This window comes from Myodes glareolus, chromosome 3 (assembly GCF_982192425.1).
Source record: "Myodes glareolus chromosome 3, mMyoGla1.1, whole genome shotgun sequence".
Lineage (NCBI taxonomy): Eukaryota > Metazoa > Chordata > Mammalia > Rodentia > Cricetidae > Myodes > Myodes glareolus.
Window position 1 is genome coordinate 125,171,663 of NC_142028.1, and position 26,679 is coordinate 125,198,341.

At 40.9% G+C, this 26,679-nt stretch overlaps 1 protein-coding gene and 1 non-coding gene across 5 annotated transcripts in view; one reads left to right on the plus strand and one right to left on the minus strand.

Moving 5' to 3' along the window:
- Astn2 (astrotactin 2) overlaps positions 1-26,679 on the plus strand; it is a 979,028-nt gene that overhangs the window by 615,035 nt on the left and 337,314 nt on the right. For all 4 annotated transcript variants that reach the window (XM_048459341.3, XM_085686116.2, XM_085686117.2 and 1 more), the window contains 2 exons: positions 1,138-1,304; positions 17,353-17,541. In XM_048459341.3, coding sequence (XP_048315298.3) covers positions 1,138-1,304; positions 17,353-17,541 — 356 coding nt within the window. The remainder of the gene's footprint in view (positions 1-1,137; positions 1,305-17,352; positions 17,542-26,679) is intronic.
- LOC125416503 (U11 spliceosomal RNA) lies at positions 4,147-4,269 on the minus strand. Its single transcript, XR_007236916.2, has one exon. It is a non-coding gene; the product is annotated as a U11 spliceosomal RNA (small nuclear RNA).

The window sequence follows — 26,679 nt, forward strand, 5'->3', positions numbered from 1 at the left end:
AAGAGGCTGGGTATTTTCTTAGTGGATATTACAGCAAGGTAACTGAAGTGAAAACTTGGTATCTTGTTCAGAAGGCAAGGGCATTGGGATTGCTACTCCCTCAGTGGATCTGGAGATGAGCTTAACCCATTGAATAATGGAAATTAATAGGCAGATGAACTTCAACACAAGATTTCCCATTCACAGAGGTCCAAAGCAACAAGACACAGAGAAAAATATATTACAGTGGAGGTCTAGATGGTGGGAACCCCTGGAGTTTGCTTAAGGACTGAGAGTTCTATGCCATGATGTGTACATGGCTGACAGAGGATTTGCAGTCTATAGAGGATTATCATTGTCTATCATTAGTTTTAGCAAAATTCAAGCATTTGCAGACTCACTTACTCAGAGATGCTGAAGCGTGGTGCTGCTTAGGAAAACCATTTCAGTGGCCACATAGAAGACAGTGTAGAGAAGCCATACTGGTTAGGAGTCTCTCACACTGTTGCGAGTACACAAGTTGCTCACCTAGGGCTCCAGGGACAAGGGTGCAAAAGAGATCAAGTCAACATGAAAGGTAATACACATTTTTGAGTATTAATTATGGGACAGAATCTGAAATGAGGTATGCATTCATGCTTATGCTTCATATTTAAGCTTCACATCTAATCTGCAGTTACACTGTGTCCCTTCTATAGGCAACAACACTGAAACTCAGAGAGGGTAGTACCTCGCCTAAGGTCACACAGCAAGAGTAACTGGAATTTAAAATCATATTACTGCTTTTTTTGCTTTTTTTTTTAAATATACCTAGAAGCCTTTTTTGGTGACTATCATAACAGGAGACCTGGTTCAGGCAATAATTATAAATGGTCCTAGCACTGTTGACATTAGTGAGATTTAGAGCATGTTTCTGTGAAATCTGTCCTCAGCATCTTGACAACATTATGTTCCTTCAGTCTCACAATTCAGTGAAGAACATGGCTAGGAAAGCCCTATTTACTGCCAGGTAAGGTTATAGAAGTAAAGAATGTTATCCCAGGCAATACTGTTCTCAATGGGTCAAATAAGAGTCTGGTCCCCATCTGTGTGTGAGGTGAAAGCTGGAACCTGTCATCTCCTGAATCACAACCACCCTGTTGTCTTCTCCCCAAACAGTGTCCTGAAGAACTGAAACCCATGAAGGACGGCTCAGGATGCTATGACCACTCCAAGGGCATTGATTGCTCCGATGGCTTTAATGGAGGGTGTGAGCAGCTTTGCCTGCAGCAGACACTGCCTTTGCCCTATGATGCCACCTCCAGCACCATCTTCATGTTCTGTGGGTAAGTCTCCAATTCCAAGGTCCAGGAACTCACTTATAACTGGAGGGAGTCTGTGAACAAACGCTCAGGAAATGCTACCTGAGCAGGCTAGAGCTGACCTGCAGGGACATGGCCTTTTCCTTCTTTTGATTCATACCCTGTTGGGTGTGTAAAAAAAGAAATAGGTGAGAAAACTAACAATGAATGAGGAGCACATACACTCATGTCTAAGCCTTTTTCTAAGGTGCAGATGCGGTCCCATTCCGGTCTTGTCCCTGACCTTTCTCTGTCTTTCTTGCAGTCCTGTCAACGTACATAGTGACAGATTCAGGGATGTAGAAGGTGTATATATAAGTACACCCATTGGCTCTACCAGGTTGCAGACTAGGGGACTCAGCAGTTTGGGTTTACTGTTTGGCCTGTGCTGGCCCTATGTCCATCTAGGCGGGCCAGCTACTGGGGAGTGGTACAAGTTAAACAAATCACAGAGGCAGAGCTTCTACACAGCTTCTGGCTTCTGCAAAGTTCAAGCCCAGGCGCTTTTGCTACGACTTTTATTTTTTTGATTTTTCCTTTGTTATTGTTTGGAGAAGGTTTGATATTGAACCCAGGACCTGCTCTGCCACTGAACTACATCCCCAACCGAAGAAAATGAGTTTAGAATTCAACGTAAGAAATGAAGAGGAGAAAAAAAGAAAAAAAAATGAAGAGGAGAAGACATTCAAGTTCCTTTTCCCATGGCCTCTGTTCTCTCTCTAGGCTGCAGTGTACCAACCTGGGAAAGATGCTGTTCTCACACCCAGGGTGGACGATGTTTCTTCCGAGTGGCCGTGTAGATGGCACTTGAGCTGCAACATTGCCTAGAGTGGTGTTTGCTCCTCAGTAACCTCTCAAGAAAATAACAGCAGTTTTGTTTTTCTTCTCTGATTTGTGTTTCCTCTCTGATTTGCTCACCTTGGCCTTGGTGTCACTGCGATTCCTGTGAGAAGTACACCAGACTCTCATTCCCAAACAAAGCAGCGCATTAGACTCAGCGACATTTCCAGTCCTGTGCCTCACAGACAGAAGGTGGGAGCAGGCAGGCGGTTAATCCCAGTTTACCAGAAAATTAATTTAACTTTCATGGTTCTAGGACAGAGTTACATACTTATTTCAGGTCTCCTTTCCTGCTCTGCTCAAAATCGGGGCTGCTGGTGCCTTGAAGCAGGTGTTGAAGCAGCTCGCTGGAGGCCGTAGATATGCATTGATAAAATAAATAAGAAATAAATTAGTGTACGCAGACCTGAATTTATGGCAGTCTCTCCTCAGCTTAAGTGACTGCCGGGCAGTGTTGAGTAAATTATGCATGGATTCAGATCTGCAGGCTTGCATACGGAATCAGCTGTGTTCTTATCATTGTTATTTTCCTCTGAATGCACTTTGTGGGAGGGTGTTCTGCAGAAAATAACAACAGTCACAGCGGCAGCCAGGGGAGTAAAGGATTTTGACTTCAGAAACCAGCAACGCCTTCTACCCAGTGTGCACTGCGGGGCGCCTTGGATTCCATAGACAGATTCCCAGGACCACCTCTGTCCTTTAGGCAGCAGCCTCCCAGGACTTCCATGCTTCCTCGTCCGTAAATGCTGATGATACCTGTCTCAATAGAAAGATGGTTGTGGGAAGTACGAAGCACGGCTTGTTTTACTGTCCTGCTAAGCAGCACATTCGAAGTCGTAGCATTGGTAATATAGATTGTGGCCTCCTTGCTGGGTGGCCTTTGGCAGATGACTTAACACTGCTTAACTGTGCCTCAGTCTTCTCCTCTATAACATAGGCATAACAGTCTCTCTGTGTGGGGTTGCATAAGGGGTGATGTGTTGTCTACACCGCATCGTGTGAGTGCTGTAACAACATTGGAGCTACGCGCTGAGTAGCTCTGTAACTACACCACATAGCCTGATGACCTCTGCTCACCCCTTCCTGATGACGTGATGCCCTCTACTTCGCTTTGCTGGTCTGTGAGACTGGGCTTAGTGACCTTTTGTGCCATGAAATTTCTGTGAAAGTGTTAAACAAGATTGGATTAGAGCGTGGGCAAGCTGTTAGAGCCCCTTCACTGTTGGTAAACAGGACAAAAGGAAATGGAATGCAGGCTTTCTAAAACCAACTGTAGTTTCCACATGCTTTGGGAATTGTCTATTAAAGATGCAAATGAGAAGCTACCCACACTTGTTAGAAGCACTGTAAACAATGAAGGCTATTAGCAGGTGCTTGTGAGAGACTTGGCTGAGAGAGAAGATGCTGTTGAATTAAGCACGGTAAACAGAACAGACCCTCCCTTACTCAACTCCGCACAAAGCTCTATGACCTTTCTAAGGCTGAAACAGTCTGCTTACAGCCAGGTTAATACCGGCAGCATTGCTTAGGTGTCTGAGAGACTGCTCGGTTACTGTTCCTGATGGCTCTACAGAAAGGGGCAGTTATGATTTCTACTTTACTGATTGGAAAGCCACGCACAGGGTGCCCAGGCTCAGTGGCCTGCCCCAGGTCAAGTAGCTGGTGATTGGTAGGCATAGGGATTCCAACCTAGGTTGTGTGGCTCCGGTCCCAGGCAAGACAGATCTGCTATCGGTTGCCAGCCCTGAATATAACCAGTCATGTGATCTTAAGGAAGTGACTCAATGTCTTTGAGCCTCTGCTCTTTAACGTATGATCAGAAGTAACTGTACACAACTGTGGGGAATTAAGTAGAATTACACAAGAAGGGAGACTGACCTGTGGGATGAAGGATTCAGCAAGCGATGTAGTTATTAGTTCAGTAGGTAGAAAGCTGTAGCATTTAAGTAGTCACCAACTGGATTTTGCTTCTTTGTTTGTTTGTTTTGGGGACCAATGATCATCAGCTGTCCAGGTACCCAAAATTAGGCTTTTGAAATCTCTTGATGTCGATTCTGCATACAGAACAAACAAGTTCCCTACCTGTGCCACCACAACAGATGCCCTTTCTCAATTACTGAATTTTGTATTGTGCTTCCGACTTTGCATCCAGGATCTAGAACACAATAGGCACTCAACTTGCAATTATTTTTAAAGTTCTTGATGTAAATCAACATAAGGCATTGCTCATGTGACCTTTACATTTAATATTTCCCATACGTCCCTCTCCCTATGCTGTACCTACTGTGCCAGCCTCTACAGTTCTGAGACTCTTTGCTTTGCAACCCTACTTCTCCCTGCACCTAGCTCATCACATTTGTACCCCTGGTCCTTTAGCCTGGATATCTCTTTGTCACCTTATAGTCTTTTTTCTTTTGGTTTGTTTGCTTGTTTGTTTGTTGAGAGAGACAGGGTTTCTCTGTGGAACTCACTCTGTAGATGAGACTGGCCTCCTCTCTGCTGAGCCTCCTGAGTGCTGTGGTTAAAGACATGCACCACCACTGCCTACTTTCTATTCTTAAGTCAAGCAACATCTTCTTCATCAAGTTCTCTTGGACATCATAGAATTCATAAATGAGATATACAGTTACCTCAGTACCAGGTAATAATATCAGAGCTTTCAAATAAAAACTACTTAAATTATGGCTCAGTCTTCTGAGAGATCCCCAGAAACAATCTACCTCAAGAACCAGCAATCCACTTTTGGGTATATACCTAAAGGAAGGTCATTTATATCACAGGACATGTGCTAAACTCTGTTCATAGCAGCATTATTTGTAATAGCCGGAACCTGGAAACAGCCTAGATGCCCATTGACTGAAGAATTAATAAAGAAAATGTGGTACATTTACAGTACTCAATGGTAAAAATACTGACATCTTCAAATTTGCAGGCAAATGGATGAATCTAGAAAAAAAAAACATATTGAGTGAGGTAACCCAGGCCAAGAAAGATAAATATAATATGTACTCACTACATGTAGCTTTTAGACATAAAACAAAGAAAATCTAGCCGACAATTCACAACCCCAGAGAACCTAGACAACAGAGAACCCTAAGAGAGAATACATGGATCTAAATAAAAAGGAGAAAAAGGCAAGATCTCCTGAGTAAATTGGGAGCATGGAGTCACAAGAGAGGGTAGAAGGGAAGGGGATGGAGAAAATGTATAGTGCAATAAAAGCAATAAAAAAGAAAAATCATGACTCAGTATTTACCAAGTGGGATAAGAGAACATATAGATCTTTTCTCCTTGTCATTCCTGTGTTTCTGTGTCTAATATATTAGATACATGCATATAATTATTATGGGGACTGGCATACAGAATGAAGCATTCAATAAACTATATAGTTAATAATCTAAACTATTTTATTTCTACCTATTCTCTGGTAAAGGAGAGGAATACTTGGATTTGCCTGTAATTCGGGGAGAGGGGTGAGGTAGGATCCCATGGAGCCCAAGCTGGCTTTGGGCTAACTACGTAGCCAGAGAAAACCTTAAAGTCCAGCTCTTCCTTCTCTCCAGCTCCCAAGCTTTGGATTACTGGCATGCACTACCATACGTACCATTTGCAGCAAACCTAATTTTACTCATGATATCTGGACATAGCTTACAGACCAGATCTCTGGTTAACTGCCCAGATTACCAGTCTCTTTCCAGAACAACACATCCTGTCACAGTTTTCTCTCTAGGGGACCTCTCCTGAATTCCTGACTTACGTGTTTTACTTGCATCATAACGTTATAGCCCCTTTGAGAAAAGAAGCTATTTCTTAGCCACCTGAGTGCCCGTCTTAGTCACTGTGCTATTGCTGCGAAGAGACACCATGGCCAAGGCAACTCTTACAAAGGAAAGTGTTTAACTGGGGGCTTCCGTACAGTGTCAGAAGTTTGGTCCAGTATCAATATGGCAGGGAACATGGCAGCAGTCAGGCTTGGTGCTGGAGAAGAAGCTGAGAGCCGCATCCTGATCCATAAGCAGAGAGAGAGAGAGAGAGAGAGAGAGAGAGAGAGAGAGAGAGAGAGAGAGAGAGAGAGAGAGAGAGAGACTGAGTCTGGCTGGGCATGGATATTTTGAAACCTTAAAGTCTATCCCCAGCAACACATGTCCTCCCACAAGGCCACACCTACACCAACAAGGCACACCAGCTAGAGCAAGGTTACACCTCCTAATCCTTCTCAAGCAGTATGGGCATATGGGAGTCACTCTCATCCAAATCCCTGCGGTATCTGCTCTACTCTTTTCTACTGTTTGACTCAAGGGCTTCCTTGTGTCCTCTCTGTGTGGGGGATTTTATTAGATGCTAACAATGTAGTGAAGCACTGATCACAAGTTCTTGCCCACCAACAACAAGTAGAATACTGAGAGCAGGATGTTGAGCCCTCGCTTGGTCCTGATGGATGGGATCAGAGCAGAGGCCAGGTAACCACTGTGGCTGGCAGAAGCTTTGGGGTAAGCTGTGTAGTCACTGGACTCTAATCTGAAACATTTAGCTTGAATCTTATACATGGGGAGTCACTGCCTTCTGTGAAGACCCCAGCAAGTTGCCTAGCAACTGCATTCATGTGCTGTGTTTGTGTGGGTGTGTTTACAATGCCTACCACACACATTTCCAAGAGAACTTAATTTTATCATCTAAATCTGATGCGTCTTTGTAAGTTGCTAATATAAAGATAGAGTTAAGCAGGGGTATGTCTAAGGAATGAAAGGGGAGGAGAGAAAATAGTGTTGGGCGTCTGACAGCAGAAAATCATGCAACAGAATGAATTTAGCTTTGTGCTCGGTGGCAAAGAAAGTAAACAGTTAAAAACACATGGAAACAATATAGTCAATTATGCAGTTATCTTTCCTGAGACAAAGATTCTGTTGTTTGTTTTTTAATCTGATTGGGGGTGTGTAATTTCTTGGTGTTATTAACTGAGACGTTCACCCTCTTGTTCCCTAGTAAATAATGATGAGAGTTTCTTCAACAGCTTTGGAGCTTCCAGATTTCTCGGGGTGCTTAGAAAGAAAATCAAGGCTCACCACCACATGAACTACTTCACAGTGGAAAATTTAGGACTTTGAACTATCCCGAGTTTTTCTCAACTCCAACATTAATGAAAATGTATTTATGGTATGGCCAGATAGCTCAGCAGTTAGGAGCACTTTGCTCTGCTAGACGACACAGGTTTATTTTCCAGCACCTACATGGTATCTTGTGACCATTTATAGCTCCAGTGCCAGGGCATCTGATGTCTTTGTCTGACCTCCGTGAACATCAGGCACATGTGTTTTTTTCAGTCATACATGCAGACAAAACACTCAGACAGATAAGATAAATTGATCTTATAAATTAGTTTAAAAGAAAGTGTATTTACACACCTGGGCTCTGAAACACGCCATCCTCAGACCACCTTAATTGCCCTTTGGGTTGAATGTTCTGTTGACAAGATTTGGAGAGGGAGAGGAGACAAATGCATGTGAGTGCTATCTGCAGCTAATGGGAATTCCTGCTTTTCATTCCCCAAACTAATGTCTGCCCTGGATTTAGATGATACTGAACTAGGGACTAGAGACACATGATATGATTGTGAGCATTGTAGAGTCATCCACTCAAGTCCTTGTTTTGTGACACTTTCTGCCCAGTGGGCTAGAACAGAGCTCCCTCCCCTTGCATCTGAGCTGGAGGATGTAGACTCTACCTCCAGCCATGTTAGACACTCTGCTGAGTGCTTTGAAACACTAAGCCGGAAGCAACTACAGAGAAGAAGGGTTTATGATGGCTCTATGTTTAAGGGGACCCAAACCATCCTGAGTGAGAAGTTTTGGTGGCAGGAGCTGGAGGCAGCTGGTCACATTGGTTCCCTGGATGCAGATAATGAACAGGAAGAGGAGGGAGTGCGCAGGCTATTGGAGGTTCCAGACCCTTCCCAAACAGCACCTCCAGCTAGAGACCAAATGTTTAAATACATGAGATCACAGGGGACATTTCACATTCAGCTCACAGCACTGAGTTAACACTGGATGCCTACATGCTAGAGGGGAAGTTCTAGTGTTGGGGATGAAATCTAGGGTCTCAGCAAGTTAGACAACTAAGATATATCTGAATACCTGAATGTCAAATTCTTATCAAACATTGCAGCATTGTGCTGTTCATTAAACATTTTCAAATTATCAGCACATTGAGGGAAAGACATAAAGTCTTCCTATGGGTTTTGAAAGGCACTTTCTTATAGGCTATGGGAAATGCTGGTTCTGAAAATTGGTCCAAGGTTTACAAAACATGAAACAGCTGAGTGAGGCTCATAGAGGAAAGTCTGTCCTTCTGGTTCCTTGTGTATTTGTGGGGAGAAAATGCTCCGATGAGTTCTACTGAGGAGAAATGTATGTTCATAGTAAAATGCATGCATTTCCAAATTAACGCTTTGCTAATGGTTTTGACAGAGTTGAAGTGTTATTCTTTTCCTTCCCTAGTGTGAAATGTTAGTGTTTCTTATACTTGTAGAGTGGAAAGTATACTATTTAATTAGCCTTGAGCATCCAGTGGAAGTTGCCATCCTTCCCTTCCTCCTTTCTCCCTTCAGTTTCTCTTCTTTTTCTCTTTCCCCTGAGCCTCTCCTTTTTCTTTGCTTTCTTTCATCTTCTCCCAGATATACTTAAGTACATTACTTCCAAATTTTTTTTTTCTCGGCAAACTTACCCTATTCTTTAAGTAAAACCGTAGGACCAAGACTGTATGGAAAAAACATTACAGGTCTTCATTTTGGTTAGCAATGGGCCAATTCTGGGATTCCAAATAAGCAAGGCTCCTGTAATACTAACTGGTGGCAATAATGTTGTTGAGATCCATGGTTACTGACCCTGCTGAGAGAGTGAAACCGAGCCTTTTCCTATGTTACCATGGTCATCAGATTCTGAGTTCATTCCTATATATGTCCAAGTCTCTGGTGTGCATTTCCTTCCATTCCATTTAGCCTTAACTTCCTTTATTTTCAGTCTTTCTGTAAGTATTTTATTCCCTTCTTTATGTTAAGAAATATTTTCTAGTATTTCAGTAAATAATTTTATTGGCCCCATAAACCATTGAGAAATGGTGGAATAAGCAATCCAAAAATCATAAAAACAAAAATAAAAAGTGTGTGTTTTGAGAATTTGGCTGTTTTCTGTAGGTTCCTGGGTGGTTTTTCTTTAAAAAATCAAGATGATTAGAGATGGCATTTTGTGCTAAAGCTTAAGACCACCGGATTTGGATTGAGATGACAGTGTCAGGGTCCTCGTTTTCCCAGGTAGTCTTGTGACCTTGGTCAAAGAAGTCAGATATCCAAAGCCTCAAACTTTTTAATGGCAATGCAAGAATGAAAGTGCCCATATCTCCATATCACTATGAAGGTTAAATAAGCAAACATGCTGTTGACCCAGACACAGAAACAGTTTCATGGGGCTCTTTACAAATCCCCATGCTCTCCGGCGCCTCAGATGTGACAAGCATATTAAAGGAAGCGCAGGCACTGCTTTCAGTTCGAATGCCCACTCTCTGCCTGTGCCTATTTTATGTTTTGCATTTGGCATATGCATAAATATATAATTTCATGCGGATCTTGGCTGTTTTCCTGTGAGCCTACGCTCTTTCAAATGTCTGTAAGAAAAGCCTCCCCGACAACAGAATGTTCTGAAGAAGCTGTATAATTATGTGGCATCATACAGAAATAAGATTTAAAAAGCAAACAGCAGCTAAACAGGCCTTCCCATAAATCTTTCTGTGTGCTAAGGTGCCCTGAGGGAGAGACTTGTTCACATTTCACAACTCAGAGGATCATTTGCCTTTGTGAATCTGGTTTTTTGCCCTTGTGTCTATAAGGGTCTTGCAGAGATTACCCCAGGCTGTTTTGTTTTCTCTTTCTCTTCTTGTTGTCTTGCTGAACCATAATCATTTTCCACCCCGAAGCAAAAGAGAAATCCCTGGAATCTGAAGTTTTGATGGTAAAATTGTGTACATAGACTCATATCCACATATAATGAGACAGAGCTTCAGGTACGACACCCTGGGTCTAACTCCTAACACGGCTGTTGAGTAGCCCCTTCTGGTCTCTAATCCTTGGTTTTTTTTTTTTTTTTTGGCAATGGGAGCAGGGCAGTACCCCTCTATGAGAGTGAAGCTCCCACTATTGAGTTTGTAGTGAGTCCTCACAAACCCAGTGACTAAGAACAATGCAAGTTTATTAACCCACAGCCCCAGCTGTCAGAATTCCTCAACTCTAGGCACTAGCAGTGATGGTTAAATTCTGGAGATTTTAGAGTAATCTTACTCCCATACTTTCCAGCTGCTGGGGGTTAATGCTCCCCTTCTAGCTATTTCCTAAGGACTTATCTTATTTGACTACAGTGTGGCTTATTTGAAGTCAGACACTTTGAGGTTTCAATCTGTAAATACTTAGCCCTGTTCCACTGGGTATGTCACCCATGGCACAGTACATGATAGGCAGGTGAATGTGACAGAAACAGAAGATCGCTTACTTCATGATAGTAGGAAAGTAAAAAAAAAAGAAAGAAGAAAGAAAGAAAGAAAGAAAGAAAGAAAGAAAGAAAGAAAGAAAGAAAGAAAGGTGGGCTAGGATATCGCTCTCACTCAAGTGGTATAACTTTCTTTCCACTAGTCCTTACCTTGCAGTGGTTTCACAACCCCCTAATAGAGTCACTGACTGGTTAACCACTGCTTCAGTACATCTACCATAGGTTGGAAGTAGCAAGTCAGGTAATCTATATAATGTTTGTGCATCTGTGCTCTTGTGGATACAGGACTGAGCTTTGTGTATGTAGATGAGAATATGTGCAATGCACTTATGCTGCACATATATATTTATATATATACATATATATTGGTTATATAGAGAACAATATAAATTGCACATATCATTCATTCCTAGTGAACAACACATAAAAAGTTCCTAATTTTATATTTTGACAAAAAAGGGGGAAAGGAATGAAGAGTCAATTGCAGCTTTAGAAAACCTGGATCTAGAAGGAGCTAGAAGCTAGGATTCACACTCTCTGGAAAGTATAACTGGCCTGGTACAGACAAATGACAATACTCATAACAAGTCCAGTGGGTGATACACTGGTTTGCTGGTATATGAAAAGTGCCATATTATACTGTCTCCAAGGTATCTCTAATTCTCACATCAGCCCCCTGAGGGCTGCAATTATCCTCATTTAATAGATTATGATGCTGAACCTAGGAAGGTTAATAGACTTGATCAGGTCATATAGATGGTCATAACACAGCCTCCATGTGAACTCAGGCGCAATTAGCTCCAAAATCAGAACTTGATACCTGTGTCTCCCTTAAGTAAGCCAGTGTGAAATTTCAATGAACTTTCCAAAGTAGATTATACATGCTACCTTCTCAGACTGGGATGTTATACTATTATGAATCAACAATGAAAAGGAAGCAGATCAATTTGAAAATTTAGAAAAATAACAAAACAAAAGCATCATGTCTTTGGGGATGTGGTGGTGCCTCAGTGGAGGGTCTTAATTTAGATGCCCAAACCTGCATACATCCTGGCACAGTATTACCTGTCTGTATTTCCACTGCCTTTCCAGTAAGGCAAGAAAGAGAATCTCAGAAGCTTGAGGGCTAGTTAGCCTGGAATATACAATGGCGAAGAATAAGAGACCTTCTCTCAATCACGACAGAAGGTACAGATCAATACCTGAGGTTGAGGCTGCTCTCTCTCTCTCTCTCTCTCTCTCTCTCTGTGTGTGTGTGTGTGTGTGTGTGTGTCAGAGGTACAGAAAAGGGGAGAGAATAAAAACCTCTCTTCTAAGTACCACCTAGGCACAAAAAGACAGCCAAACTGAATGGACCCTCCTTAGAATGAAGAGGGTTGCCTGTCAGACTTGGCTTGGAGACAAAGCTGCAGTCAGAAACTCCATGGAATTTGCTAAGCAGCCAGAAAGACTGAAAATAAACAAACAGAGCATTTGACTCAAGGATCAGGAAAAAAACTGTAAAATAAAATAAAGCAGCAGAAAAGAATTGGCACAAAAGAAGAAGCAAATGAAATAGAACAAGAACAGACAGCAATAGAATGTAGAAAGCTTGTTCAAAGGGGCAGGGATCACAAATAAATACATTAGAAATGGACAAACAGGGAACAAAACACAGAGCTGTAGTCACACAAAAGGTAAAAGACTTAATGAGAACATGGCGTATAATGTTAGCGTAACACACATGGAAGCCTTGATAATGTGTATTATATCATTAGAAATCATCAATTCCAAGTTGGAGTCATGACTATGTAGAAAATTCAAACAGGCAGAAACAAGAGATTTAAATATGTATAACTTAAACAAAAAGAACAATTTTCCAGCTTTTGCCATAACCCTGACTCTCAGGCATGTGACCATACACCTAGGCAATGCTGGTAGACATATTAGAACCAATCAGTTTGATTGGACCAAAGTCAAGCCCCAAAAATTAGTAATAGCTTTTCTGGAACTACAAGTGACTAATGAGAAAGTGTAGGTGAAAAGGAAACATATTCCTCTTCTTGGCTGGTGGTGCTGTCAGTTTGACAAAAACTGGAATCATCTGGTAAGAAGGGGCTTTTGCTAAGGGATCATTTCCATCTGATTGACCTGGGACCAGGTCTGGGGGGCATTTTCTTGTTTTTTGCTTAACGTGGAAGGGCCTATTCCACTGTAGTGATGCCATTTCTGCACAAGTGGTCCTATAGAATGTGAGAAAACAGGCTGAGCAAGGCATGGGGAGCAGCCGCTAAGCAGTATCTTTCCTCTCACGGCACTTGCTTTAGTTCTTGACTCTAAATTCTTGTCTTGAGTTTATTCCCTGACTTCCCTTGGTAGTTGAGTATGACTGAAGTTGTAAGCTTAAATAAACCCCTTCTTCCCCAAGTTATTCTGATCATAATGTTCTGTCGTAGTAATAGAAAACCTAACCAACATTCCTAAAATGGAGACTATTGGTATAATAGAAATGTTAACTCTTTTGACATATAAACACAATACATTTCATCTGTACAGTGGCTCTATAAGCCAAAAACTTCATTATATATCAGCAAACATGGTAGAGAGAGGGTAGGAAGTTTGTGTGTGTGTGTGTGTGTGTGTGTGTGTGTGTGTGTGTGTATGTGTGTCAGAAGTACACAGCTTCTAAGAAGCAGAATCAGAATTGAATTTTGTTGTCCTGAGTCCAAAATATGCAAGTTATATGATTATAGTATTGTAAGTAGAATTCTTCCGTAAAGTCTGTGAATATTTCCATAACAGAAAGAAACCTTATGATAAAAATAATTTGAGTGTTCAATGAAAGTTTTTTTTTAAAAAAAAAATACTTGATGAATAGACATGACAGCTCTGTTTCTAAATTCGAAGATTTTACATCATGGTGATGCTGCAATAGTCAGGAGTTAATAAGCCTTCTTGCTGGAACAAATGAAACTTTCACCAAACCAGAAGCATGCATACACATGGAATCTCTAATCCGGCCGCCCACATCTATTGTACAGTACTTATCACTATTCTACGGTCTCTAAACCATTGATAGCAAAGGATAGGGATCCAAAATCAGAAGATACTTTCAATGGCTATGTCTGCCAATGACGTTATCTGTTCCATGCAGATACCACTCTACAGAATACAATGGCATGGTTCCTCCACTCAATTACAAGGAAAGCTTACATATATGCGATAGTGCATGCCCAGGAAGAAAACAGAGGGTGCAATATGCTTTCTCTGACACAGTGTAAGCAACCCCAGCACAAAACTGTCCTACCAGCGGTTGTAGAGATGGAACAGTATTAAGAGCCATGTTGGATAGCTCATGACCGCCTATTTTAGTAATACAGACACATTAAATAGAAAATAAACTCAACTGCTTGTGCCTTCTGTATATTCCTACTTAGTATATAATAAAAATGACATTTAAAGTCACTTGGTGAATTGATTGACCCTTCTGGTGATTGTCAAACCATATTTATTTATTTATTTATTTATTTATTTATTTATTTATTTATTTATTTATTTATACAGTGTTCTGCCTGCATGTATGCCTGCAGGCCAGAGGAGGGCACCATATCTCATTACAGATGGTTGTGAGCCATCATGTGGTTGCTGGGAATTGAACTCGGGACCTTTGGAAGAACAGCCAGTGCTCTTAACCTCAAATATCTAATTTTGTAGGGGTAGATTAAAAGCTAACCCATGATATATGTGCTTGTAATTCTCAAAATATAAAAACAAAGCAAATAACAACTGCACTACACAGAAAATAAATTCCATGTATATGAGGTAGTGAAATATGGGAAAATGTTAAAAATACCTGAATAATATACAAAAAGACAATGGCTTCCCAAACATTACAAAAAAAAATCTCAGTTAACAGGGGTTCTGTGACATCAAAATCAAGATTAAAACACAAGCCTAGAGTAGAAGAAAGTTCGAAAGCGTATGGACAGTAACGAGGTTCCACCCAGAAAATATGCAGTACAAGTACAGACCAGAACGGAAGGAGCAGGTACCATACAAGGAAAATGATCAAAGTATAAGTATCATCCACAGAAGGAGCAAGAGGAAAGGATGCAGCATCAGAGGAATGAAAATCCAGGGAGGAATGAGTTATTTTTCCGATCACAGAGTGCCAACAATGAACATGGATGATGGAGAAAAATCAGGTCCCTCATTCATCAATGATGGGATTGTAAACTGGTAGAGCCTCCACAGATGGCCATTTAATATATCTATCAAAATTTTAAAATTCATAAACCATTGACCCAGCAAATCCCTCTTCTAAGGATCTGTCTTACAGAATACACACATATGTACAGTGATAGATCTACAAAGATATATCTTCATTCTGGCAGTATTTGAAATAACAAATAGCAAAAAATGGCCAAGTGCCCATCAACAAAAATTAGTTAAAAGCATTATGGAACGTTTGTACTGTGCAGTGCCAAATAACCATTTGAAAGACAGATCCATAAGTCACTGGCTTGAAAAAATTCTCAAGCAACATTAGGGACAAATGCATCTTAGGAAAATGTGTTGTGAATTTTATGTATATAATTAACTATGTTTTTGTTTATATATCTATGCATATTGTATGTGATATTTATATAGAATTGCATATTTAAATGAGTTGGAAACATTTTAATAGGATATATAACAGATAATAGTGACAACAGTTGTACAGGAAGTATGGAGTAGGAAAATAAAGTTCCACATTTTACTTTACACATTTTGATTCTGTTTATACGTTTTCTGTAAGTATATATTTAATCACAGTTGCACAGGCATTTCTGTATATGAATGGATAAAGAAAGATATAGAGAAATATTTTACCCAGTTTATACTAAGTAAACCATTTCTTTATATTGACTGGGCCCCTATTGGGATCCTGGATGCGATTCGAGATTATGAAGCATTTGCTATATGCTCTGCACTGTGGCATCCATGCACTTCAGCTGTGTTGAAACTGTTCTGAGGGGGCTTTACTTGTACCTAACAGATATGGGAAAGATGGCGGGGCGGGGGGAGCTGATTTAAAGAATCCTGGACAAGGCCTCTTTCTGGCAGCCCTCTGCTGCACTTTGCAGAGGGAATTGTGACCTTTGGAGAGGTAACCAAAGTTTCAACACAGCGCACTGAACAACCAGAAGGAAGTCACAAAAGAGTGACAGCTTGCTTTCTGCATGAGAATATGCTAACTTTCACCAGCGTGGTCTTGAGTCAGGTTGGCAATGCTTCAACTACCTTATAGAAACAGCTACACTGTCCGGCATCCATTGGCTACAAGTTCCAGCACCATGGCTGCATTTTCCATCCAAACATCTCCACAGAGACTAACTTGTTCTATGAGTTCCTGAGCCATCTTACAGTCCACTTTATGTAATCTCCACTGTCTTTAATCACTGCGTGATTCTTCAAATGTAACATTATAACCAACCTCAAGTGTAAATAGCAAATACAAGATTTGGGGAATACAAAAGATGCCTACAGAAGATGCTTGGCTACTAAACAGACCTGAACTTGAAAGTCAACTTTGCCCCAGCCTAAAATATACTTCATCTTTAACTCCTTCTTTTGCTAATGTGCTCAACATGGGTGTTGATATTAATTTTACTCTTTGAGTTAAAATGGATCTATGAATTTCTTAGTGAATAGTACAGGCTTACTACGTAGATGCACACCATGGTTACTACGGTAGTAATGAATGTGATAGCAGCATTGAAGTCTATCTGGGAACAAAAAAAACTTAGTGACTTTCTCATGCGCACAGGCCCCAAGCAGTAAACAACACATTTATCTGAGTCTCTCCAATTATGCAGCCTATTCTCTTGCCTGATGGTTAATTTATGCACAGGTACTCTATGTATATAATTACAAAGAATCAAGAAAGCACATGTATTCAATTATTGCTAATTTCTGTGTTAATTTTCAGGTATGGAGACTTCCATTTCCTTCCCTTTTCTCTCCTCCACCTCAGTGTGACATCGTGTAAGAAAACGCATTTCCACTGTACACATCTTTAAATTGGAAATCTTATTTCCACTCTCTATTCAGATGTCTCTTTGGTTCACAAAGAAGCCCATCCATGCTTCAAAGACATATCAAGGGCTCATCTGGCTGTCGGACACCGAGAGTCCAGGGGAGACTACTAACACTGATAATTCAGCAGAGGTTGTTTCTCTAACTAAGTATACTGTCCATGATCATGATGGGTCACCTTGTTACAAGGGCAATATAAACTTTAATTTTTCCTACAGTATTCAACCTCAGTTGACAGATACACTGGGAATAGATTCTTATTTGAGAAACTAGTTGATAATTCCCTCTGAATTGGTCTGTCAAACTTTTTAAATATGTGCGTTCATAGAAAACTGCTTTTAAATCTCTTTTATGTACGGATGTGCATGCCAGTGTCCCCCTCGACTCCTTTAAAATGTCACAAATGACTTTTCTTGAATTTATCCATTTTCAGGATTAATGTGCTTTTCTCCAGACACTTGTGCCCTAGATAGATTTCAGCCAAAATAGCTGTCTCAGTGCTTAAACTATGGCCTGTTTTTGGTTAAAGGAGGCCCTAGTTTTAGGTCACCTCCAGTGGAGGCAGCTAGCATGTGGAGTTAACTCTTGACTGTTTCGTTCTGCAGTTGTGTGGAAGAATACAAGCTGGCTCCGGATGGGAAATCCTGTCTAATGCTCTCAGATGTCTGCGAGGGACCCAAGTGCCTCAAACCTGACTCCAAATTCAATGACACCCTCTTTGGAGAGATGCTACATGGTTACAACAACAGAACCCAGCATGTAAATCAAGGCCAAGTCTTCCAAATGACCTTCAGGTATGGGATAGATGCCTGTTTGCACAGTTAGAGTCCCCAGGGCAGCCTGTGCCGGGGAGGGAAGGATGGGTAGGATGCAACAGAGCCTGGGATATTGCTAATACCCTTTAAGGAAAGTTAGAAGTCATCAAAATATTTCTGCCAGGTACCTTTCCACTGACCTAAAATTTATTCTGTCCTTCTATTTTCTATGTCTATGCATATATGTTAATTTCAATCTTAAATCATCCTCTTAGTACACCTAATGGAATTTTAAAAAAAAATAATCTTCCAGTTTATTAAAAGCAAAGTATCCCATAGATGATATTCTGAAATTTCAAAAATAAAGACATTTAGTGAATTAAAAAATATTTTTAAAAAATCTTATCACCTAGAAACATTCTGCTTTAACATTTTTCCAAATGCACCTTTCTCCATGACTAGCCACCTTCTCCCTCTCTATTTGTCTATTTACACATGGATACACATGTTCCTCAAATCTCAACAGAGCTACTTTGAAATCTTTTTTTACCTTGGTAACAAGATAAAGACTTTTTCTGTGCCAGTTATTCAGCAGTACATGGGTAATTAAAAAAATACTCATTCAATGAGAAAGAAAAGAAATGGCTTGGTTTGATTGGTCAGCATTCGCTGATGTGAAGGGCTTCCTTATACAACTGAGGAAATCGAGATCATTCAGGAAGGATGAACTGGGATGAAACTTCTTTACACTTTCCAAAAAACGTCTGTGAGTGTAGAGTGAGAAGACTCGATCCATGTGGAAAGTAGGTTTTCTTAAAATATCAAAAGGCCACATAATTTAGATGAATATTCTTGAAAGAGAGTAAGCTGTTATTATAAACAGAGTCCCCTTACCACTGTAGAGAGCATAGGAATCCACAGCAATGGATCATCACCCCATCCATTGTAGTGGGAATGCTAATGTGGCAATCTTTCATTAAGAATTAGCCTATGTTAAACTCATCCTTACTGTTTCTGATACTACAAACACCACTACTTCTCACTATCTCTTTGCTGATTATTTCACCACTATTATTGTTAATGTTAATGATGATTGCCACTGACATTAACTCAGCACATGCTTCAGGGATCCCAGCACTCTATCATCTGTTAATGTGTGAAACCTTGTTGGTTCTTTTCCACAAGTGAAAAGCAAAAGTTTAAAACACCTTTAAATAAAAATTAGAGATCACAGACACCATCACTTTGGTGAATTAGAATAGCTTTGATTAACCTCATTTTCCCCTTCACTATTCAAAAGTTAGTGCCCAAAAAATGAGTGACTGCAGTCACTGGGAAGCAGGGCTCAGAATCAGGTATAAGTCTGACTCCAAATCTTTGCTCTTACCTTTTAATTCCGTAATACCTCCTCACCTCCCGTTTTAGAGAATGGGAGTGGAAATGTGAATTCTTTAGCACCATTTATCTTTGGGATTGCTGCATGGTCTCTGGGCACCTCCCTCCTCTCAGGTACCATTTTAGTCAAAGTCCTACTGCTGTGAAGAGACACCGTGGCCGTGCAGCTCTTATGAAGGAAAACATTTAACTGGGGGAGTCTTATAGGGCTAGAGGTTTATTCCATTCTTGTCAGGGCAGGAATCATGACGGTGCTCAGGCAAGCATAGTGCTGGAAACGGAGCCAAGAGTTCTACATCTGGATCAGCTGGCAGGAGACAGAGAGAGAAAGAGAGAGAGAGAGAGAGAGAGAGAGAGAGAGAGAGAGAGAGACAGAGAGAGAGAGACAGAGAGACAGAGAGACAGAGAGAGAAACAGAGAGAGAGAGACAGACTGGGCCCGGCATTAGAATTTGAAACTCAAAACCCATCCCTTGTGACACACTTCCTCCAACAAGGACACAGTTACAACTAGACCACAGCCCTCAATAGTGCCACTCCCTGATGACCAAGAATTTAAATCCATGGACAAATGGGGTGCATTCCTCTTCAAACCACCACAGGTAACATGCTTGTTAAGGGTATGATTCAAAATGAAACACCATGACATCAGATACTTTAGTGCTTAGATATAGATGACACGGGAACCTTGTGTTTAAGCAATTAACAAAGGAATCTACTGTGGTTTTGAGCAGAGTTTTAAATGTGCCTCTCTTGGGTTAGATAGCAATAGTATGGCTTAGAATCATCTTCTGATATGAAGTATCACTTAGCAAATTCCTGGATAAGTAGAAGTTAGTACTGGAAATGGTTTCAATGAAAGATAATTATTCTAAGAAACAAAGTTGTTGTTTCAGGAAATGAGAGTGTTGCGGAGGACAACTACATAGAAATAATGACAGGAGATGACTCTGAGGCCTAGCCTGAGGCTGTGTCAGACCATGTCTGCTTTCTAACTAGCATGGGAAACTCTTAAATCATGCAAGGAGGAGAGTATGCAATGAATAAATTGCATTTTCAGCCTCACTGGAGGGTGTGTGGAAAGTAGGTTATGTGGAAGGGTGTGAAACAGGGGTGTCAATCAGGTGTCTGCTGGGTGATGAGTGTCTTGGGGGAAGCTAAGGACAATGGAAATTATATCAGAGACAAAAGGATTTGAGAAGAAAATTGTGAAGGGCAATGCATAGTTGCAATGTTTGGGAAGAGCTGAGAGAGAATTCAAGATCGAAAGAAGTGATGGGCAGCCTCCGGGTAAGCTTGCACAGTCTTAGCCTTCGAGTCAGTTCTTTTCACTGCTCAGGGGTTCAAAGCCCAATGCAGCTTCACTGGAGAGTCTGTGAAAGAATTGAAGAGCTGTCGAGATGAGCTGTTCCTTAAAGCTGAGATTGTACAAAGCTAACTTTCCATAATTTTAACAGTTTACCAAAGTGTCTTGAGTATCATGATGGATAGAATAATGCTGACTGTAATTCAAAAGGGGGAAAAAAACAAATAAATTACCCCTTCCCTCTGAGGAAGGAAATTATAAACATACAGGATGACAAGCACAATTGAAGGATAAAAGTAAAATGTAATTCTTAAAGCAGTGTTCAAAGAAAGGCTTGCGTTTTCCCGAGTAGTCACACGAAGCCTTGTAAGAGGAATTATGAGGAAGAATGAAGAACACCACTGAAGACAAGGCACGGGAACTGGAGTTTGAAGGGACAACAAAGAAAAGGGAGCATCTTCAGAGACAGCTACAAGGGCATTTTCCTGTCTAAGAAAGGGTCAACTATAACCCAGACATATGGATGCATGGGAAGAGTGAGTCAGGGAATGGACCCGGTACCTTTACCTACATGTCTCAGGCCTGTGACAAGCATAATTCTTCTGCCTCATCTTTAATACGGGCATTTTATCAGGTACCAGTTACAAGGATAAACTCCTTGCATGTGGGATGCTGGTTGATTTCTCGTGGTAACGTCTTGAGTGTGTGACCCATGAGAAATTATCAAACGTGCCGGTTTCTCATCTATTTCACGAGGATTAACTTAAGTCAAATAGACCCAAACAGGCACAAAGCTCGTACATCCTGGAGAGAGAAGAGGCAGGGGCTGCTGTGTCTGCCCAGGTCCAGAAGCCATCAAGTTTTTCACCATCAAAGGCAGCTGTCATTTCTCACTTCCTCTTCCTTCCTCCCCTTCTTTTCCAAGTAGTTTCTGGTCCAGCCTAGAGAGAGAGTAACCAGCAGGCACTTCCACCAGCCGTCCTGCCATATGCTTCCTTTCTAGACAACAGCCTAGCCTGAGAGATCCATATCTGTAATGGCTCCAGCATGTCCACGTGACAAGAGGGTCTGCTCTTTCCTCGTCCCTGCTCCTCTCTATGAGACCACACCTGGCACCTGCTGATGGAAGGTTTCTCATTTCCTTCCTTGAAAAATCTCTAAAAGACCAACCTGGATTTCTTTGCAAAATGCTTTAAAGATAATTCTGAAGCAGATGAGTGCATACAACCAGCCTCGCTGAGACCTAACCTTTGCTGCACAGACAGACGGAGATGTTTGTATGCTGGTATTCACTATGATTTGAGACTTCTCTGAACTGAAATTTAGATTCCTAACTCTCAGACAACAGATCGCTTTTTATTTCAAGTCCTGGAAAAAAAAATAGAGAGAGAAAATATGCCACTTTGCTCATACCCTGCATTATTATGTGGCGGGTGCAGCCATGTGTTCCAGCACCGCTCTCAATGCACAGTCAGACGCCAGGTGCCATAAGACAAGGCCAGGTTTACTACCAAAGGGGATATCTTAGGCAAAGGGCACCAACAGGAGGCTCCATCTTACAAGCTGTCATGTGGAGGCTGCAGTCCGTCTCTAAAGGATATGTATGTATGTATGTATGTATGTATGTATGTGTGTGTATGTATGTATGTATGTATGTATGTGTGTATGTATGTATGTATGTGTGTATGTATGTGTGTATGTAGAGATGTTTAGAACCCCTGCCACCAGGACAAGGCTGTGTACAAAGCAAGAGTAGTAGCATAGTGGAAGCCGTAATTGTGGGAAAAAAGGATCAAAGGCAACAAAATGTGTGAAGAAAAAAGGTCAGACTCCCACAGCACAGCCATGGAAGGAAAGACAAAGATGGAGACAGTAAAGGCAAGCCTAGAGGCAACTGAAGAAGGTGACAACTTCATAAAGGGCTGTGGAAATGAGGGCGCACACCAAAAAGAAAAACAGTGAGAGAGTAGAGACAGTTTGAAGCTAGAAGGGTTGGATAAAACCAAGAAGAAGAAGAAGAGACAAAGAAAGGCGACGACTCTGAGAGCCGTGCTTTAAGAGCCTGCTCGATTCCAAGATAGAATAAGAATCCAATTAAAATGGACAAGAATGGACAGAAAAGCTTTTGGTAAAAAAAAAGTCAAGTGCTTTGAAAATGAGAAGAGCTGGTGATCTCACATCAGAACTGTCCCTAAATGCAGCCAGTGGTCTGGCTTTCTTTCTAATCCGTTTTGGTGCAGTATTGGTTTCAATGACCCAGGCAGAGACAGTATCTATTGCCATGGGCTTCTTCCTTCCCTTAGCTCTTTTTCAGTGTGGGAACCAGCAGACCTGTGGGAGGGAGATAAACTCATAAAACTGATGGCATTTGATGTTTTTTTTATTTGTTTGTTGTTTTTACTGCAAACCTCTTCTATTCATCCTATTTCATTGCAATAAGAAAGAAAGATCACCTTGGGCCATAGCTTGTGGAGATTTAGATAAACATCACTCAGGAACTCTTATTGAGCCTGAAGTCTTAGAGGTGGAAGAGGACAGGTTGCTGGTGAACAGGGCTGAGCAAATTACAATGGTAGATTTTTGCAAAAGTCTCATAAAAAAATAAGGCGGTCCTGCTTGTGACAGACGTTTAGTCACAGGCTTTCAGTGATGATCTGTGAAGAGCATGGGTTCATTAGAGATTTACTAGAAAGGCATTTTGCAATCTGATCTGCTTATCATATTACATCTCTTATAGCAAGAATTCAGCACCCACCCACCCACACTGTGTGAGACAGAAGGACTCTCTGCAAGAATTTGAGGAAAGCTGGTCCTTCCTTGTTAGCAGTGCTGACATGCTCCGTGTACGGGGAGACTGAATCGGTTAGATGAAGTGGCCTCCAAAGCTGTTCTGAGCAGTTTTATTTTTTCTTACACTCTTTCTTGAGAGATGGTTAATTACTTATTTTATTTCTGAATCGTTCTTTTTCTTTACCCTCTCTCCTTTTTGTTCCTCCTTTAGTATGTGTGTGGCTTTTATATGCCTTGTATTATATGACGTAACATATTGCTTGATTTTTTTCAGTACCTATTATGAAGTGGCCATCAATTTGACTTCACAAAAGAAAATAAATGTACATCAAAATGCAGTAGCTTGTGCCTTAGAAACAATCAATTTCAAAACCTCAGAGACGGATAGGAAAGTGTTTCTATGTTGATTATGTTACCTTTCTCCCAGAACGGCAGACATCCTAGTCACTCTGGTGTTTGGAAGTCTGGTCTGACAGAAGAATTATTATGTACTTCTCTTAACCCTGTTGTAGGGATGACAGACATAGGAGCATCCAACACCTAGAAATAGCACTGCTTTCATTCAGAATCTTACATTAGAGATGGCATTTGCCTACAATTCCTCCTTAATTACAAATTTTGTCAGCCCCTGAAGTACTTGGGCTATGTGACAGATGCCACTACCATTTAATTATCACAGCACCAAGAAGCAGCCATTACTATTGTATTTCTTAGATAGGGAAGGGACCTTGACTCTCACAAGTTCTTACTTACAGTAGTAAAAGAATTTCATTCCTGAGGTAAAAACAAAACAAACAAACAAACACCACAAAACAACTGAGTTTCTTTCTTTGCTTCTTTCTCTCTCTCTCTCTCTCTCTCTCTCTCTCTCTCTCTCTCTCTTTCTCTCTCTCTTTCAAAGAAGCCGAAAGCGATACTACATGGCATACTATAAAAAGATCACACAACCCATAACCTGTGGAGACAGGTTCTGACCCATCACTCTTAATCAGTCCACAGTCTTTACATGTGTATATGTGTGTATATGGTCATATGTATATATGTTTGTATATGATCTGAAGCCATGTGGAGCTCTGAGATCAATAAAGTGCATAATACCCGCTGTCAACACTGTACCTGAAAACTATTTCTAAGAGTAGGAATTTTCCATTCCCTCCGAATTCAGAACACACAATTCTACAAGTGCTTCTGAAACTCTTATTTGCATATTAGTCACTAAGGGGAGTGTCCTGAAATCCAAGCTCTACTTGAATGGCTTATAGATGGGGCATGAAAACTAGAATTTTCAATGAGCTCCTGAATCTGTGACCCCCATTTTTAATAGCAGTATTGTAATTTCCTTCTCCCTGGAGAGGAGAGCATAGCTGTCTAGATGGTGCTGAACAGGAAGGATTCTTGCGCTTCCATTGCCTGTCTGAAATTAGACCCCACATTTCAAGACCCGCGGCACAGAGAACAGTGGATTCCTATAGAAGCTCTTTCCCATAATCTTCTCCCCATTGACCAAGTACTGAGACTATTTCAGTTTTCAGTCCCAGGGCAGATCATGTCCCCTTCTTCCTGATAGACCCTCAGAGAACAATACAGTGGAGTTAGCATGGTGTTCATCCACCCTCATCACTGATGGGCACAGGGATATTCAGAGATCAGCTCTGATGGAGGAGTCACTTCTATGCAGGAAACTCCTGCTCCATGCAGGGGAACCATAGCTAAACACCACCTTTACGTGTCTATGCTGCAGTTTCTGCCAACACTGGATGCAACAGAAAGCTACTTTCCAGCAAAGAGTTGATGTGCAGCCTGCTCTAAGACAGCAAGAGAAATATTCCAACTTCTATAGATGGAAACTTGTCTAAAATGGGTGTTGGCTAAAGTAAATCCTTTGTCTTCTTTAAATACTGAGACAGAATTTCATACCACAAACACCATTAGTCTAATTGGGGAAAATATAAGATTAAAAGCTAGTAAAGATACCACGTGCGTGTGTGTGTGTGTGTGTGTACTTGTGTGTATATATGGATGTTAGAGGAAGAGGAGGAGACATGGAAATTTAATCTATTTAAAAATAAGTCTCTCTAATCTTCTCTCTATATAGTGAGAGAAGAAAGAGATCTAACTTAATTTAATTTTAAATTTTCTTCTTAATGCATGTGTCTTCCACTATACTGACCATGGTTATTTCTTGCGGAAATGAAGTTGCACATAGTGCATTTCAAATTTTCTGCAACCAATCTAAAACCGCATCTCCGTCTGTAACAGGTACCAAAACAACAAAACCAACAAGGTCTGTTTTACATCAGCACACAGTTCCCTTCCCGTCTTTTAGCTTTGCTTTAGATGTTCTGGCTTCAAAATCCCTGACTACATACTTTTTCTAGGAGGGGGAAGCCTCTCCGAATCATTGAGACATCTGAAGCAGAGACAAATTTTGAAGAAGTGCAATTTCATTACACTCGAATGAAGGCAGTATCTCAGGCTGGTCTAAGCCCTCAGAAGTAAAAGTCCATAGGGAACCTACAGAACAGATAAGGATAGATTGTAATTAGCACAGTAATTGTAATTAGCGGAGCAATTGTAATTAGCACAGTGATTGTTTGTTCATAATGGGTGCTTCCAAAGTGACTCCAGGCAGTTTGTTCTCCTAAGCATCTTCTGCCATTCCCCCTATGATCTTGTTTACACTGCTAATGCACTAATGTGCTTAGCCGTCTCTTTTATAAATAAACCCTTCAAAGGTATGAGACAGCCCACCCGCTGGTCAAACATTTTGTATCCTTAGTCAATGGTGTCCACTACACTGCACTGAAATTTTTATAACTTTTGATTTATACTAAAGGTAACATTGCTACCTTACTCTTAGAAGAGCTCACGCCTCAGAAGTCATTGCTATTGTTTTATTAATTGTGAGATGAAATGGGATGATGCAAAGGAATGCATTTGGGCTCCGAGGTTCCAGCTGGCTTTTCCATTTATTCCCATTTGTTAAATTTCTCTTGAATACTTATAACATATTGACTCACATTAATCACTTGGAATGACAATATAAAAATGATAATTAAAGGTTTTATTCTCACATACACAAAGCAATCACTGCCCAAGCTTGCTTTGCATTGTGCTATGGGTCATGATGAAAAGATGTCTGGAAGCTAAGAAATCATTCTCGAACCCCATAAAACCTCATCGTGGTCATGGAGAACAGCAGCGAAGACTTCCTGGAAAGGGTGTTGAGCAAGACCAGAAGAGTCAATAACTTTTAAGTATGTAGAAGAGTGTTCCAGGGATGTAACAGAACAGGGAACACATAGATTAAAAACATCAAGAAGGAAGCAAGGACAGGGCTGGGGACATAGCTTAACAGCACAGCTAGTATTTAACATGAACAAGGCCTTTGATCAATCTCCGCTAAGAAAGAGAAGGATGACAATGATGATGATGATGATGATGATGGCAGGAAGATGCTATTGCACACCTACACAGAGAATAGTCGGTCAATCAAAAGTCATATAAGTCTTGGGGAAAGGGTGCTGTTACTCATATAAGGCTGAATGTGGTCGAAAAACATTTCTGAGCCCTAATTTGCTTACCAGTAAATCAAATGACATAATAGTATCTACCATATAGGAGAACAATGGCAAAATAATCAGAAAACATAGGTTAAAAGGCTTTGTAAAGATGTGCAAATGCTAG